The following is a 17,690-nucleotide window of genomic DNA, read 5'->3' on the forward strand; positions in this document are numbered from 1 at the left end:
ACCAGGACAATTTTTCTATTACAAATTGTTCCTTTAATAATTAAAAATCTACCATTGATATCTGAGACAATATCTTCTTGGATAAATAAAATATTAGATTTAATAAAAATAGATACTCCCTTTGTTTTATTTTGACAAGTAGCATGATATTGAAGGCCCTTCCATGTTTTAAAAAATCTATTTTGATCACTCATTCTGATATGCGTTTCTTGAACAAAAATTATATCGGGCTGGAATCGGTTAATAATTTTAAAAGTCTTCTTTCGCTTAATAGGGTGATTCCAGCCACGTACGTTCCAACTAATAACGTTTATCTGTTTAATTACCATAGAATATTCTTTTAAACATGAAAATACACACATACCATCGTGGGCTAATCAAAGATGACAGTGATGAGTATAACCATATAGAAAACACGCATGCTCCGAAGCTCCATAATGGGAAAAAACCTGAAAAAAAATTACTGTAATAAACCCCAAGATGCAAAAAAACCCTGAATCCTCCCACCATCCCAAAAGGTAGAAATCTGGCAAAATGGAAGGAAAAAGCCAGAATGCCTTCCCAAAGAGAAGAGAAAAAGCAGAACTCTGCGTGCGGCTCAATATAAATAGTGATTTAAAAGTTTTTCTCCCAATTTCCCCCCCCCTTACAAAGAAAACACATGACCCTAAGATAAGAGAGCCCAGCAGGGAAGAAGAAAAAAGATGTTTATAGTTAATCATTGAAAATAAACTAGGAATGCAAAAACAGTCTCCAGTAGCATCAAAATGACACTATTAAACCTAAACAATGCAATCTCTAACAAGAAAAAGACACCATTATTCCTTTAGCTTACTACCCAACTTTAACAAAGGAAACTAAAGCTAATTATCTATTCTAAACACTCCTCCCTATATAAGAAAGGGTCTATATAAACTATGAAAGCTATCACTTAATTAATAAAAGGAAGAAAGAAGCAGATAATCAAACTAGTTAATAATCTGTCCACTATGTTAGTTCACTCCATATACCAAACAGACTTCAAAAAAAGTCATTCATTAGTCAAACCAAGAAGTTCATCTCCTCTTTAAATAGTTCATCAATCAAAGGAAATCTTCAGCATATCAAAAATCTTCAAAGCCTGTTTTCTATCAGAAAATGATTCAGCAACCCAAATATCCTTCATGCAACAGCCAACTCCACAACTGAGTTAACAAAGTCCAGTGCCATTGGGGGATCCAAAAACACACGAGGTGTAGAATCTTTAGGAAATAATTTTAATCTAGCAGGATAGCGAAGCGATGGAAAAAGTCCCTTTGCATGAGCAGTTTTCATCGCTGGAACAAATTTGACCCGCTGTTCCATAATTTCCCGTGGATAGTCTTTGTAAAAATGGATCTCGGAGCCGTTAAATTTTAAAACTCTGTGTTTCCTTGCACATTTTGTGATTTGGTCTTTAACTTTAAAGCGAAGAAAGTTGACCAAAATTGGCCGAGGTTTACCTGAAATCTGAGAATTCGCAATGAAAATTCTATGAGCTCTTTCAATATTGGGAGGTTGAGGTAGAATATCCAGAAGCAAAGATTGAAACAAATTAGCAAAATAGTCCAATAAATTCCCACTCTCAGAACCTTCCTTCAGTCCGATAATTCGTGTATTATTCCGATGAGACTTCGCCTCTAAATCGACAATTTTACGTTGAGCCTGTTCAAGCGGGTTGAAATATCCACAGTCTGACGTTTCGATTCTTTAAACTCAGTATTCAAGGAAATGATATTTTCTTCAATAGTCTGAAAACTCTGTCGGAACGACTTCATCTCAGAAGTGTTATTGTCTATTTTGTTGTCGAGAGCCATGAATGCACGTTCCAAACACTCAGCCCAGACAGGCATATCTTCCGATTTTTCTTTCAAAGTTTTTCCCTTTCCATTGCTGGATTCAAAAGGCTGCTTTCCACTTCTTAAAGGACATGACATAATGACAACTATTTCCCTCTGAGATCCAAGAAATAAAAGTTAAAAATTCAATGTTTAAACAGAGGAAAAGGAGGAATTAAAGGCAGCAGCAAAATTTATGTATTACTCCAATGAGCCGCAGGAGGAAGTCCCCCGGAACTTCCACCATACTGCTAGTGTTTTCCACAGTGAAGGCTGATGCAAAATATTTATTCAGTTCGTTTGCCATTTCCTTATTCGCCCCCCATCATTACTACCTCTTCAGCATCATTTTCCAACAGTCTGATATCCATTCACACTTCTCTTTTACACTTTATGTATCTGAAGAAACTTTTAGTATCCTCTTTAATATTATTGGTCAGCTTACCTTTGTATTCCATCTTTAGCTTCCCAATCTTCTAACTTTCCACAAATTTTTGCTTAAATTATGCCCTCTCTTTGGTTATTGTTAGCTTTGACTTCTCGTTAGCCACATTTGTGTCATCTTTCCTTTAGAATACTTCATCTTTGCAATGTATATATCCTGTGCTTTCTGAATTGTGTCCAGAAATTCCAGCCCAGCCATTGCTGCCCTGCCAATGTTCTTTTCCTTTCAATTCTGGCCAATTCTTCTCTCATGCCTCTGTAATTCTCTTTAGTCCACTATAATACTTGATACATCTGACTTTAGCTTCTCCTTCTCAAATTTCAGGGTGAATTTGATCATATTATGATCACTTACCCCGAATGGTTCTTTTACCTTAAGTTCACAGATCAATTCTGGTTCATTACACAACACCCAATCCAGAATAGCTGATCCCTTGGTGGGCTCAACCACGAGCTGCTCTTACAAAGACATCTCATAGGCATTCCAGAAACTCCCCCTCTTGGAATCCAGCACCAACCTGATTTTCCTAATCTACCTGCATATTGAAATCCGTCATGACTATTGTAACATTGCCCTTTTGGTATACAACTCCCATCAGAGTCTTTTTACCCTTGCAGTTCCTTTGTTCTATCCATAATGATCCAATATCTTCTGACCCTATGTCACCTCTGTCTAATGATTTGCCTTCCTGCTTGTCCTTTCAATACAATGTGTATCCTTGTACATTAAGTTCTCAGCTATTATCTTCTTTCAGCTATGATACAGTGATGCCAACAACATCATACCTGCCAATCTGTAACTGTGCAACAAGTTCATCTACCTTATTCCGTATACTGTTCACATTCAAATATAATACCTTTAGTCCTCTGTTCACCCTTTTCAAATTTGTCCAGCCTCTCCTCACTACACATTGCCTCTGTTTGTAGCACACAAAATGCTGAAGAGGAGGAACTCAGCAGGCCAGATAGCATCTATGCTACAGAGTTTATAGTCGACATTTCAGACCAAGACCCTGCATTAGGACTCTCTAAACCAGCTACCTCATCTTCATGTGGCATTGGTAGCCATCCTGACATCACAACCCTGGAGGGTCCTGCTCTTTAACTTAGCACCTAACTCCCTGAACTCCCTATGCAGAACTCTATGCTGCAGCTGGGTGCACTTCTCGCGGTTGTTATCGTCAGGGATATTGGAGGTCTCCTGTGGAATGGGGATCATTCCACTATTCTGCCTGACACCTCTATGTCCTAGCTGAGCAGATATAAAGACGGGGAGGAGAAAAAGAAAACATAACCTAGAGCTTTTCTTTTCTTTGCTTTCTCTAACTGAAGCCTCTCTTTGCTGAAGACTTGAAGAACTAAAGCCTCAAGATCACCACCTCGACTCTGTCCACTCTTACAGCAGCCACTGCGCTTGCCCCTGCCTTCCTTTAATTTGCTCTTGCTAATCAATCCCAAATGCCGATTGGTTGCTGGTCAAAGCTCTTCATTGCTGTAGCAGTCCACTGCTCCCTTTTCTACTTGGGCAGTGGACCTGTGAAATCCTCTCCTCTCAAAGCTTCCGATGTCCAGATTGGTCGCTGGTCAAAGCTCGAATTATCCACATTCACAAAGATATAATTATCCATATATAGTTTTAATTTTGCCCTGTAACTCAGAAAAGATCAGCTGAAAGACAAAGAGATACAAAGGAACCATTGCCACAAATGATTTTATGCAATGCTTGCTTTTATGTTGGTTGCTTTACCAAGGGAGAGAGGAGTGCACACAGTCACGGAGGGGAGGCTGTTTTCCGTGATGTGTCGAAGTCTATAGTTTCTTGCAGTCAGGAGCAGAGCAGTTGCCATGCCAAGTTGTGATGCATTTGGATAGGATGCTTTCTGTGGTGCATCAATAAAAATTGGTGGGGATCAAAGGGGGCATGCCACATTTCTTTAGCCTCCTGAGGAAGTAGAGGTGCTAGTGTGTTTTCTTGGTCATGGTGTCTACAGGGTTGGATTAGCCAAGCTATTTGTGATATTTACTCCGAGGAACTTGAAGCCCTCAACCCTTTGGACTTCAGCCCCATTGCAGGTCGTGTACACCCCCTCCCCCCTTCCTGAAGTCAAGGACCAGGTCTCTTGTTTTGGTAACATTGAAAGAAAAGTTGTTGTCATGACTCTCTCTCTCTCCTTCCGGTGCTCTAACTCATTGTTATTTGAGATATAGCCCATTACAATAGACAATAGGTGCAGAAGTAGACCATTCGGCCCTTCGAGCCTACACCGCCATTCTGAGATCATGGCTGATCATCTACTATCAATACCCGGTTCCTGCCTTGTCCCCATAACCCTTGATTCCCCTATCCATAAGATACCTATCTAGCTCCTTCTTGAAAGCATCCAGAGAACTAGCCTCCACTGCCTTCTGAGGCAGCGCGTTCCACACCTCCACAACTCACTGGGAGAAGAAGTTCCTCCTCAACTCTGTCCTAAATGACCTACCCCTTATTCTTAAACCATGCCCTCTGGTACTGGACTCTCCCAACATCTGGAACATATTTCCTGCCTCTATCTTGTCCAATCCCTTAATAATCTTATATGTTTCAATCAGATCCCCCCTCAATCTCCTTAATTCCAGCGTGTACAAGCCCAGTCTCTCTAACCTCTCTGCATAAGACAGTCTGGACATTCCAGGAATTAACCTAGTGAACCTACGCTGCACCTCCTCCACAGCCAGGATGTCCTTCCTTAACCCTGGAGACCAAAACTGCACACAATACTCCAGGTGTGGTCTCACCAGGGCCCTGTACAAATGCAAAAGGATTTCCTTGCTCTTATACTCAATTCCCTTTGTAATAAAGGCCAACATTTCATTAGCCTTCTTCACTGCCTGCTGCACTTGCTCATTCACCTTCAGAGACTAATGAACAAGTACTCCTAGATCTCTTTGCATTTCTCCCTTACCTAACTCCACACCATTCATATAATAATCTGCCTTCCTGTTCTTGCTCCCAAAGTGAATAACCTCACACTTATTCACATTAAACGCCATCTGCCAAGTTTCTGCCCACTCACCCAGCCTATCCAAGTCACCTTGAATTCTCCTAACATCTTCATCACGTCACCCAGCTTAGTATCATCAGCAAACTTGCTGATGTTATTCACAATGCCTTCCTCTAAATCATTGACATAAATCGTAAACAGCTGTGGTCCCAATACCGAGCCCTGTGGCACCCCACTAGTCACCACCTGCCATTCCGAGAAACACCCATTCACTGCTACCCTTTGCTTTCTATCTGCCAACCAGTTTTCTAGCCATGTCAATATCCTCCCCCCAATGCCATGAGCTCTGATTTTACCCACCAATCTCCTATGTGGTACCTTACCAAATCTGAAAGTCAAGGTACACCACATCCACTGGATCTCCCGCGTCTATCTTCCTGGTTACATCCTCGAAAAACTCCAATAGATTAGTCAAGCATGATTTGCCCTTGGTAAATCCATGCTGGCTCGGCCCAATCCTATCACTGCTATCAAGATATGTCGCTATTTCATCTTTAATAATGGACTCTAGCATCTTCCCCACTACTGATGTTAGGCTAACAGGGCGATAGTTCTCTGTTTTCTCCCTCCCTCCTTTCTTAAAAAGTGGGATAACATTAGCCATTCGCCAATCCTCAGGAACATTGGAAAATGATCACCAATGCATCCGCAATTTCCAGAGCCACCTCCTTTAGTACCCTAGGATGCAGACCATCTGGACCTGGGGATTTGTTAGCCTTCAGTCCCATCAGTCTACTCATCACCGTTTCCTTCCTAATGTCAATCTGTTTCAGTTCCTCTGTTACCCTATGTCCTTGGTCCATCCATACATCTGGGAGATTGCTTGTGTCTTCCCTAGTGAAGACAGATCCAAAGTACTTATTAAATTCGTCTGCCATTTCTCTGTTTCCCATAATAATTTCTCCCAATTCATTCTTCAAGGGCCCAACATTGTTCTTAACTATCTTCCTTCTCTTCACATACCTAAAAAAAACTTTTGCTATCCTCCTCTATATTCCTAGCTAGCTTGCATTCATACCTTATTTCTTCTACCCGTATAGCCTTTTTAGTTAAGTTCTGTTGCTCCTTAAAAGTTTCCCAATCATCTGTCTTCCCACTCACCTTAGCTCTGTTATACTTTTTTAATGCTATGCTACCTCTGACTTCCTTTGTCAACCACTGTGGCCACTTTCCCCCCTTTGAATCCTTCCTTCTCCGGGGGATGAACTGATTTTGCACCTTGTGCATTATTCCCAAGAATACCTGCCATTGCTGTTCCACTGTCTTTTCTGCTAGGATATCAGACCAGTCAACTTTGGCCAGCTCCTCCCTCATGGCTCCAGTCTCCTTTGTTCAACTGCAATACTGACACTTCTGATCTGCCCTTATCCCTCTCAACTTGCAGATAAAAATTTATCATATTATGGTCACTATAATGGCTCCTTTACTTCAAGATCACTTATCAAAACCTGTTCATTGCACAACACTAAATCCAGAATAGCCTTATCCCTGATCGGCTCTCGTACAAGCTGCTCCAAAAATGCATCCCGTAGGCACTCTACAAACTCCCTATCCTGGGGTCCAGTACCAACCTGATTTTCCCAGTTCACCTGCATGTTGAAATCCCCCATAACTACTGCAACATTTCCTTTGCCACATGCCATTGTTAACTCCCTATTCAACTTGCACCCAATATCCATGCTACTGTTTGGGGGCCTGTAGATAACACCAATTAGGGTCTTTTTGCCCTTACTGTTCCTCAGTTCTATCCACACTGACTCTACTTCTCCTGATTCTATGTCCCCCCCTTGCAAGGGACTGAATCTCATTCCTCACCAACAGGGCCACCCCACCCCCTCTGCCCACCTTTCTGTCCCTTCGATAGCACGTATACCCTTGTACATTCAATTCCCAGGTCTGATCCCCCTGCAGCCATGTCTCTGTTATCCCAACAACATCATAGTTACCCATTCGCACCTGAGCTTCAAGCTCATCCGCCTTATTTTTGACACTTCATGCATTCAGATATAGAATTTTTAACCCATTTCTCCTCTCTCTGTTTAAATCGCTGCCTATTGTGCATAACCCAGCTCCCCGAACTCTCACCAGGCTATACGCCCCTTGAATTTTGTTGTCCTTCTTAAATTTACTTATTCTTTCTGCACATTTAACTCCATGCTCCATCAGACCATCCCTCTGCACATGTATCCTCCTTATCACTCGTTCCGCCTCACCTTTCTCTACTTCACACTTAATATTCCGGAACCGTGTAGTCCCCACCTGTCCTTTATACTTCATCTCGCTATCCTCTCTCACATTCTGGATCCCTGCCCCCTGCAAATTTAGTTTAAACCCCCCCAAGCAGCACTAGCAAACTTTCCTGCAAGAATGTTAGTACCCCTCCAGTTCAGGTGTAAACGGTCCCGTCAGAACAGATCCCACCTTCCCTGGAACATTACTATGGTGCATCCGCAAGCTTGTAGATGGATTTAGAACAGAATCTGGCCACACAGTTGTGAGTGTATAGGGAATAGAGTAGAGGACGCCAGTGGGGCACCAGTGTTGAGGATAATCATGGTGGAGGTGTTGCTGACTTTCCTTATTACAATCTTTTGGTCAGGAATCGTGGATCTGGTTGCAGAGGGGACTGTTAACCCACCCCATTCCTCCAGCTTCCGCTCCTTCATCTCAACTGCCCTCCTTTCTCTTCAATCCACCATCTCTGTTCTTCCCCTCCCTTACCCTCCACCTGCTGGGACTCCTCTACCTTCTCCCTCTGTTTTCCCCTCATCCCTCCTCTGTCTGCGGATCTCCTTCTGCCCCTCTCCCTGTGCTCACCTTTCTCCCTCTCTTCCTCAGCGTGAAGGGGCCGGAGCTGATCAACATGTACGTGGGGCAGAGTGAGGAGAACGTGCGAGAGGGTAAGAGGCCTGATGGCTGCCTCTAGGGCTAGCTGGGGATGGATGGTGGGAGAGGAAAAGGGTGCAGCAGATGGGCAGAGTGGTTAGATCAGCTGGGGCTCAGGGCAAAGGAGGAAGCATGCCTTGTGAATGGGTAGTGGAGGAGGGAGAGATGAGCTGGGAACAGGGCTGCATGTGTGGGTTGGGGTATCCCTCCTGGTGTTGAGGGTGGTTTGGTGGTGGGATTGACCCTGTGGATAGTGGGGATTGGGGGTGATCCTGTGCTGATGTGCCAGAGGGTGTTTTCTGACCAGGCACAGTAAACATTGTCTGCATGATGGGGGTCAGAGCTATGAGCGGGAGTACATGCTGTGGGGTGAGTGTGGTTCCCTTAGGGGTGTTGGGTGTAGGGTAGGTTAGGGTATAACGTGTAGTTCTGAGGTGCATAGTCCAGCTTTAGGGGCGGGTGTCTGGGGTATAGGCTGAACTTGGGCGACCGGAACGGAGTGGCATGCAGTTCCTGGTATGGGGGTTTGGGCTAAGCTGGGGCTGCCGGAGCAGTGTACAACACATGGTTCCAGCTTCTTCTGTTGTCTGGCCCGCAGTGTTCAGCCGGGCACGGACTGCATCCCCCTGCATCGTGTTCTTTGATGAACTGGACTCACTGGCCCCCAATCGAGGTCGGAGTGGAGACTCTGGGGGCGTCACGGACAGGTACATGGTGACCACATTCACTGCGCCTCCCTGTCCCTTCCGTCCCGTAAACCTCACTGAGCACTGTTAGTGCACAACTCTTGTGCTGTGACCAGTGGGCAGCCTCTCTCCCTCTTCCTCCCCTGTCCCCCACCTCCCATGTCCCTAATGAAGCAGTCTTTTCTGAATGCAGCAAGACGTGGACAGTGTTCATACACGGGCCGATGTGTGGCAGGTAATGTACAGGTCATTAAAGTGCCAGACAGAGAGCGCCTCCACCAACAGAGTCCCAATCCCATCCCCAACATTCCCACAATTGACATTCACGGGTTACTACCAAACACAAATTTAACAATAAATCCTGTGACTACAAGAGCAGGTTAGGCTGAGCGACTAGTCTCCAACACCCCAACACGTTATCACTATCTACAATACTCTCCGCTTGTCTGTATAAGGGCAGAACCAACAGCTGCCAAGAAGTTTGAGCCAATGGAAAATCAGAAGACAGGGGCGGCTGTTTGGCGCATTGGGTCCATGTGCTCTCCTTAAGATCGCCATTTTTTAGTGTCACAGGAAGCGGGTCCCGTGCCTGATGCCTGGAGAAGAACCATACGGAATCAGGCACAGAGGCTCACTAAAGTTAATCATGGCAAAATCTGGTACTGAATCAAACTGCAAGGCCAGGTGCTATCCAAGCATGAAATCCAGAAAACTATACACTTCAATATGGTATTTGGAGAAGAATTCTCGACTTGTCAGTCCTGTGTCCATTCAGGAGATCTGCGCGAGTGGAGTGATAGCAGCCAGAAGATTGTGGACATCTATGTTCTAAGATAGTTAACAGCTTTTTCTGCTGAGGCTGCCTAGAGCTTCTCTCCATTCCCATACCAACCTGTCTCCTCTACTGCTAGGGTCAGGCTAAATTCAAGCTAGAGGAACATTGAGTTCTGATGTAGGACTGCAGAAGTCTGGATGGAATTGGGAGTGGAACAGCAGCAGACTGATAAGTCTGTTCCCCTCACAGGGTGGTATCTCAGCTCCTCGCTGAACTGGATGGACTTCACTCCTCGTCTGACGTGTTTGTGATTGGAGCCACCAATAGACCTGACCTTCTGGACCAAGCCCTCCTCCGCCCTGGCCGGTAGGTGTGGCATGGTTACGATGTGGACAGAGGCTCTGGGGATTTGGGGGGAGGATGGGATTGCAGAGATCTGACGGGGTCAGTGGGGAGAGGAGCATCACTGGGCTGCTGAAGGCGAGGACATGACCAAGGGAAGGATAACAGAGGCAGTTGGGGTGACAGGAAGGGCAGGTATGTCAGCAGGTACAGAAATGTACTGAGAGCTGCTGAGGAAAGGATGGGAGGGGTTATCAGCCACAGCCCTCTGCGGTCAATCACAAGGTCGGGGTGAAGAGAGATCTGGTGATGGGGTGGGGTGATCTGGCAGTGGCAGTACTGGCTTGTTACCGAGGCCCAGTGAAATCCAGTGCGTGGACTGGTTCAGGAGGTTGGGAAGTCATTCAGTGAGGGAAGTGGGTGTGAGTGGAGGAGAGGAGGGAGAGGTTGGGTGGATTGTAAAGATCACTGTTAGGGGGCGTGAGTAGGGGCGCAGGACATTGTGGGGGAGAGGTTTGGTGGGGAGCAAGCTTCACAGTGTCAGTGGAGGAGTGGAGCACAAAACACATAGTGGGCCGACAGGAATGGGAGAGGGTAAAGGGGTTGGGGGAATGAGGAGAAGGAGTATGGTGTGGGGTGGGAAGAGAAAGGCATTGAGTTTAGAGGCAGGAAGTGGGAAGTAGAAAAGGGTTGGGGTGGGGTGGAAGGGGGTAACGGGGAATGGCTGGGGTGTTTGGAGGGTCTTCTAGCACTCTGGCTGTCACCATTGTCTGGTGCTGTCTGATGTTCAGTCACCTCCGTCTCTGGTGCTGTCTAACGTACGTTCCCCTCTGTCTCTGGTGCCATCTGACGCTCGGTCCCCTCTGTCTCTGGTGCCATCTGACGCTCAGTCCCCTCCGTCTCTGGCACTGACGCTCGGTCCCTTCCGTCTCTGGCACTGACGCTCGGTCCCCTCTGTCTCTGGCACTGACTGACGGTCGGTCCCCTCCGCCTCTGGTGCCGTCTGACGCTCGGTCCCCTCTGTCTCTGGCACTGACTGACACTCAGTCCCCTCCGTCTCTGGTGCCGTCTGACGCTCGGTCCCCTCCGTCTCTGGTGCTGTCTGACGCTCGGTCCCCTCCGTCTCTGGTGCTGTCTGACGCTCAGTCCCCTCCGTCTCTGGTGCCGTCTGACTCTCGGTCCCCACCATCTCTGGTGCCGTCTGGCGCTCGATCCCCTCCGTCTCTGGTGCTGTCTGACACTCGGTCCCCTCCATCCCTGGTGCCGTCTGACGCTCGGTCCCCTCCGTCTCTGGCACTGACGCTCGGTCCCTTCCGTCTCTGGCACTGACGCTCGGTCCCCTCTGTCTCTGGCACTGACTGACGGTCGGTCCCCTCCGTCTCTGGCACTGACTGACACTCAGTCCCCTCCGTCTCTGGTGCCGTCTGACTCTCGGTCCCCTCCGCCTCTGGTGCCGTCTGACTCTCGGTCCCCACCATCTCTGGTGCCGTCTGGCGCTCGATCCCCTCCGTCTCTGGTGCTGTCTGACACTCGGTCCCCTCCATCCCTGGTGCCGTCTGGCGCTCGATCCCCTCCGTCTTTGGTGCTGTCTGACACTCGGTCCCCTCCATCCCTGGTGCCGTCTGGCGCTCGATCCCCTCCGTCTCTGGTGCCGTCTGACACTCGGTCCCCTCCATCCCTGGTGCCGTCTGACGCTCGGTCCCCTCCATCTCTGGTGCCGTCTGGCGCTCGATCCCCTCCGTCTCTGGCACTGACTGACCCTCAGTCCCCTCCGTCTCTGGTGCCGTCTGACGCTCGGTCCCCTCCGTCTCTGGTGCTGTCTGACGCTCGGTCCCCTCCGTCTCTGGTGCTGTCTGACGCTCAGTCCCCTCCGTCTCTGGTGCCGTCTGACTCTCGGTCCCCACCATCTCTGGTGCCGTCTGGCGCTCGATCCCCTCCATCTCTGGTGCTGTCTGACACTCGGTCCCCTCCATCCCTGGTGCTGTCTGACGCTCGGTCCCCTCCGTCTTTGGTGCCGTCTGACGCTCGGTCCCCTCCGTCTCTGGCACTGACGCTCGGTCCCTTCCGTCTCTGGCACTGACGCTCGGTCCCCTCTGTCTCTGGCACTGACTGACGGTCGGTCCCCTCCGTCTCTGGCACTGACTGACACTCAGTCCCCTCCGTCTCTGGTGCCGTCTGACTCTCGGTCCCCTCCGCCTCTGGTGCCGTCTGACTCTCGGTCCCCACCATCTCTGGTGCCGTCTGGCGCTCGATCCCCTCCGTCTCTGGTGCTGTCTGACACTCGGTCCCCTCCATCCCTGGTGCCGTCTGGCGCTCGATCCCCTCCGTCTTTGGTGCTGTCTGACACTCGGTCCCCTCCATCCCTGGTGCCGTCTGGCGCTCGATCCCCTCCGTCTCTGGTGCCGTCTGACACTCGGTCCCCTCCATCCCTGGTGCCGTCTGACGCTCGGTCCCCTCCATCTCTGGTGCCGTCTGGCGCTCGATCCCCTCCGTCTCTGGCACTGACTGACACTCAGTCCCCTCCGTCTCTGGTGCCGTCTGACGCTCGATCCCCTCCGTCTTTGGTGCTGTCTGACACTCGGTCCCCTCCATCCCTGGTGCCGTCTGACTCTCGGTCCCCTCCGTCTCTGGTGCTGTCTGACACTCGGTCCCCTCCATCCCTGGTGCCGTCTGGCGCTCGATCCCCTCCGTCTCTGGTGCCGTCTGACACTCGGTCCCCTCCATCCCTGGTGCCGTCTGACGCTCGGTCCCCTCCATCTCTGGTGCCGTCTGGCGCTCGATCCCCTCCGTCTCTGGTGCTGTCTGACACTCGGTCCCCTCCATCCCTGGTGCCGTCTGGCGCTCGATCCCCTCCGTCTTTGGTGCTGTCTGACACTCGGTCCCCTCCGTCTCTGGTGCCGTCTGACTCTCGGTCCCCTCCGTCTCTGGTGCTGTCTGACACTCGGTCCCCTCCATCCCTGGTGCCGTCTGACGCTCGGTCCCCTCCATCTCTGGTGCTGTCTGACTCTCGGTCCCCACCATCTCTGGTGCCGTCTGACGCTCGATCCCCTCCGTCTCTGGTGCTGTCTGACACTCGGTCCCCTCCATCCCTGGTGCCGTCTGACGCTCGGTCCCCTCCATCTCTGGTGCTGTCTGACGCTCGGTCCCCTCCATCTCTGGTGCTGTCTGACTCTCGGTCCCCTCCGTCTCTGGTGCTGTCTGACTCTCGGTCCCCTCCGTCTCTGGTGCTGTCTGACTCTCGGTCCCCTCCATCTCTGGTGCAGGTTGGACAAACTGCTGTATGTAGGGCTAAATGAAGACCGGGAGTCTCAGCTTCGTGTGCTGCAGGCCATCACACGCAAGTAAGTACTGTCACTGCCCTGGCACTGTGTGTTCTCCAGATGAGCATGGGGCAGAGCAATCTATTCTCTGGTTAGTAGAGGACCACCGAGAGGCCAGTGACACCTCCCCTTGAGGGATGTGAAAGAGCCCTTCAGATATCTCCAGTGTCGTCTCTATCTCTCGGATGCATTTTACCCATGAGTATTTGAGAGAGTGGCATTTGCAGAGGATTGTCTGAAATAAGGAGAAAAGTGCAATGACATGCTGGGATAGGGAGGATAGTGGGAGGGCCATTGCTGAGGGAGCACCGCACTGTGGGAGGGACTCTGAGGGAGCACCACTCTGTGGAATGGGAGGTGCTGAGGGAGCGCTCCACTTTGGGACGGGAGATATCCTGATACATTTCTCCAGAACAAAACCAATCTGGGCATCCTCAATCCCGAGGAACAGCAGGAGATGATATAATTAATAATGCTGTCAAATCCCTCTGCAATACAGGTCGCTACCATTTGCTTTCCTAATCATTACCCTTTAGTGAGTGGTATACATGGACACCCAAGTGCCTCTGCACAGTCCATTGAAACAAAACTCCGTCCTACTCTTTATCAAAGTAAGTGACCTACCATTTGTCCACCTCATACACCCTCTGTCACATCAGTGCTTGTTCACCTAGTTTAAATCCAGGATATATTTTCAGTTTTATATCCCCCAGAGCCTACTGATCTTTGTTCCATCAGCTGGCTTGCCCACTGCATCTTTGGTGTCTTATCAAAGTCCAGGTTTAACACGGGAGGTGCATTGGGGATTTCTCTCAGTTCAGTGCCTCCACACCGGACTTGCGCATTGAAGCACAGGAGATGCTGCAGTCCCTTGCACTCCGGGATTGTTCCAGATCTGTGCACTGCCCTGACGTGTTCTGCACTGAAGTGTCAGCGCAGCTTTGCCACTGGAGACTCGGACTGATTGGGAGCGGAGAGTTGGGGTGGAATTGGTTGGAGAGGGCAGTATGGGGAGGAGTTGGGAGCACCATCATCCAGACTCAGCACAGGGTAAGGGAAGGGGGGGGTCAGGGGTGAGCCAGGATCAAGGGAATCGGGCAGGGCAGGTGGCAAGTGTGCTGCTGTTCATCTCTTTCCCCTCTCCCTGACAGATTCACGTTGGACGCAGCCGTCAGCCTACCCCACGTGGTGGAGCGATGCCCACCCCAGCTGAGCGGAGCCGACCTGCACTCCCTCTGTAGTGAGGCTATGATGTCGGCTGTCAAACGCAAAATCATCCGCATCGACCAAGGTTTGTGAATCCCCAACTACCCACCCATTTCCGTCTTTCTCTCCCCCCCCCCACATTACTCCTTGTTTATCCCTTCCCTCCTTCTCTATTTTCCCACTGCCCCTGTCCCACCTCCGCGTTGTCTCAGTTGTTCGCTCTAGATTTACTGGCCCCCTGTGTGTTGCAGGCCTGGACATTGAGGACTCGGAGCTAGCCCTGTTGCCCGAGGACTTTGACCGAGCCCTCAGCACCCTCCAACCATCTGTCTCGCAGCAGGACTTGAACCGTTACAGGCTGATAAAGCAGAGACTATCGACCCGGTGACCAGCGTGCTGACATCTGACAGGACAACATCCAGTGGGATCGGTTGACCTTTGTGGGTTAATGGGTTTCAGATGGTTGGACGGGGAACCAGACTGTTTCCCTCATGGGAACATGTCTTATGGTCAGGCTCCATGTGTGGGGATCACTGGCAAGCCGGATTTATCACCCATCTCTGATTACCCCTGAGCCACTGCACTCCTGCCATAGAGCTGGTGGGGAGAGAGTTCCAGGGTTTAGAACCAGTGATGAAGTAGTAACAGTGATATATTACTACTAGTTGTAAATAAAATTATTCGTGACTCTTGTGACCGCTGCCATTTACTTCTACAGCAGAATAAATGTTTAAAATATTTACAGAAATAACATCTGACTTATGAAGGATGCATGAGTGGCATAAGGGGCCAAAAATAGAGATATCCACTCAGATCCCAGACAGAGAGGATAAGATCTCTCCCTCACCCTGAGAGACCAGGAGGTCAGATGACAGACACCAACGGTGCCAAGGAATGAAGCAGAGCAGTTGCCGAGTTATCCAGCACAGAAATGGGTTCTTTATCCCATCTCCAAGTTCAAGATTTGGGCCATCATGTTACAGCCGTACAGGGTGCTGGTGAGACTGCATTTGGAGTACAGTGTGCAGTTCTAGTGACCTGAGTACAGGAAAATGTCACCAAACTGGTGTGGGAACAGAGAACATTCTGGAAGCTGTTACTGGGACTGGAGTTATTTAAGAGAGAGGCTGGGACTGTTTTCCATGGTCATCACCTTTGCTGCCAATTTCCACCCTGCTCTCACTAAACTAATAAAATGTGGAGGGCATCCAGGCTCTACCCTTTTCCAGATTTCAGTCTCTACCTCAGGGGAGGCGAACTACTAACATCCGTTAAAAGCCCACAGCCATCTTGATGACAGCATATCCCACCCTGCTTCCTGTAAAGACTCTACTCAATTCTTCCAGTTCCTTCCTCTGTGTATTTACTCTGTATTTAATGATGATACTTACCATGCAGATGTCACCCTGAACCTGAGCTTTCCCTCCACCACTCTTTTAAAAAAAAAACCCTTGACTGCACCTCATCCATTTCCCATGCCTCTGCTCTCAGCCTCTCTTCTCCAGGACAGAGTTCACCTGCTTCAAATGGTCTTTGCATTCAGCATCCTTCTCAGCTCCCTCCCCATCAGCCCCCCTCAGAACCTGATGTTCCAGTAAGATCCTCTCTCTACCGTATAAGCTCCATTGTGTTTCAGCCTATCCTGTTCATCCTCTCTCATGCATCAACCCCTTCATTCCAGGAGTCCACTCAGTGAACCTGCTCCCCACTGCCTCCGTGTGGATACTATGACTGTACACTGTCCTCCAGGTGTGGCCTCACTGGTGCCCTTGTAAAGCTGCACCAAAACCTCCCCACCCTCGTCTCTAAAGGCCAAGATTCCATTAAACTTCCCAGCCACTTGTCCCTGCATGCCAACTCTTTGTGTTTATGCACCAGGACTCCTAGATCACTCTACCTCAACATTTTGTAGTCTCACTCCATTTAAACAATAATTTGCTGCTTCATCCTTCCTCCAAGAGTGGAGAACCTGTCACTTTCCCAAATAACATTCCATTTGCCAAATCTCTGTCCACCGCCCTCCGTGAGCAACCATATTCTCCGAGACAGATCTATGCAATGCTCGCAACCTGGTCCACATCTGAGAAGAGGATGAATGGAAGACAGCATTCTACACTTCCACTGGTCACTATGAGTACCTTGTGATGCCTTTCGGTTTGGCCAATGCTGCAGACCTTTTTTATGCTCTGGTCTACGATGTGCACAGGGGCACGTTGAATCAATTTGTTTTTGTGTATTGCGATGACATTCTTACCTATTCCCGCTCTTGCCAGGAACACATCCAGCACGTCCAGCGGATTCTTAGATTGCTTCTGGAGAATAACTTTGACACCAAGCAGGGGAAATGTGAGTTCCACGAGGAACAGGTGTTGTTTTTGAGCTATATCCTCACCCTTCCCAGTGTTCAAACAGACACAAGTAAAGCCCAGGCAGGCAGAGAGTGCCCAAACCATCTATGCTCAAACAGATGAAGTGCTTCATGGGGTTTGCAAACTTTTATTGCCACTTCAACAGAAACTTCAGCTCCATCATGGCCCCTATAAACGCACTCACCAAGAAGACCTCTGCAGGATTCCTATCTACCTGTGAAGCAGACCAAACATTCTCAGAACTAAAACGATGCTTCACCCCGGTCGCCGTGCAGCAACAGCCAGACCCATCATGTCTGTCATTGAGGTTGATGCATCGGATGTCAGCACTGAAGTGGTAGTCTCCCAGCACTCTGCTGTGATAACCAGTTGCACCTATGCTTTTCTTTCCTGTTGCTTGGCTCCTGCAGAGTACAATTATGATGTCAGAAACCAAGAACTTCTGGCTATCAAGGAGGCCCTGGAAGCATAGTGACACTGGCTTGAGAGGGCAGGGCACCTCTCTCGGGTGGCCAGATCACAAGAACCTCCCCTGAATCCGTGACACCAAGAGACTCAACTCCTGTCAAGCCCACTGGGCTCTCTCCTTCACCCAGTTCAAGTCCACCCTCACCTACTGTCCTGGGAGTAAGAGTACCAAGGCTGATGCTCTCTCCCATCAGTCTGAAATCACTGAGGACAATGTCACTCCAGAGCATACCCTTCATCGCTGCCCTGGTGAATTGGGGAACAGAAGCAGAGGTAAGGCTTGCCCAACAGTCA

General features: G+C 49.1%; 1 protein-coding gene across 1 annotated transcript in view; it reads left to right on the forward strand.

The window, feature by feature from the left end:
* The window catches only part of pex6 (peroxisomal biogenesis factor 6), a 60,726-nt gene extending 45,442 nt beyond the window's left edge, over window positions 1-15,284 (forward strand). Inside the window, exons 12-17 of the mRNA XM_063040454.1 lie at window positions 8,183-8,244; window positions 8,829-8,937; window positions 9,941-10,057; window positions 13,297-13,374; window positions 14,505-14,644; window positions 14,811-15,284. Coding sequence (XP_062896524.1) covers window positions 8,183-8,244; window positions 8,829-8,937; window positions 9,941-10,057; window positions 13,297-13,374; window positions 14,505-14,644; window positions 14,811-14,947 — 643 coding nt within the window. The 3' untranslated portion in view covers window positions 14,948-15,284. The remainder of the gene's footprint in view (window positions 1-8,182; window positions 8,245-8,828; window positions 8,938-9,940; window positions 10,058-13,296; window positions 13,375-14,504; window positions 14,645-14,810) is intronic.
* Window positions 15,285-17,690: the final 2,406 nt, after the last annotated feature.

This window comes from Mobula hypostoma, chromosome 2 (genome assembly GCF_963921235.1).
Source record: "Mobula hypostoma chromosome 2, sMobHyp1.1, whole genome shotgun sequence".
Lineage (NCBI taxonomy): Eukaryota > Metazoa > Chordata > Chondrichthyes > Myliobatiformes > Myliobatidae > Mobula > Mobula hypostoma.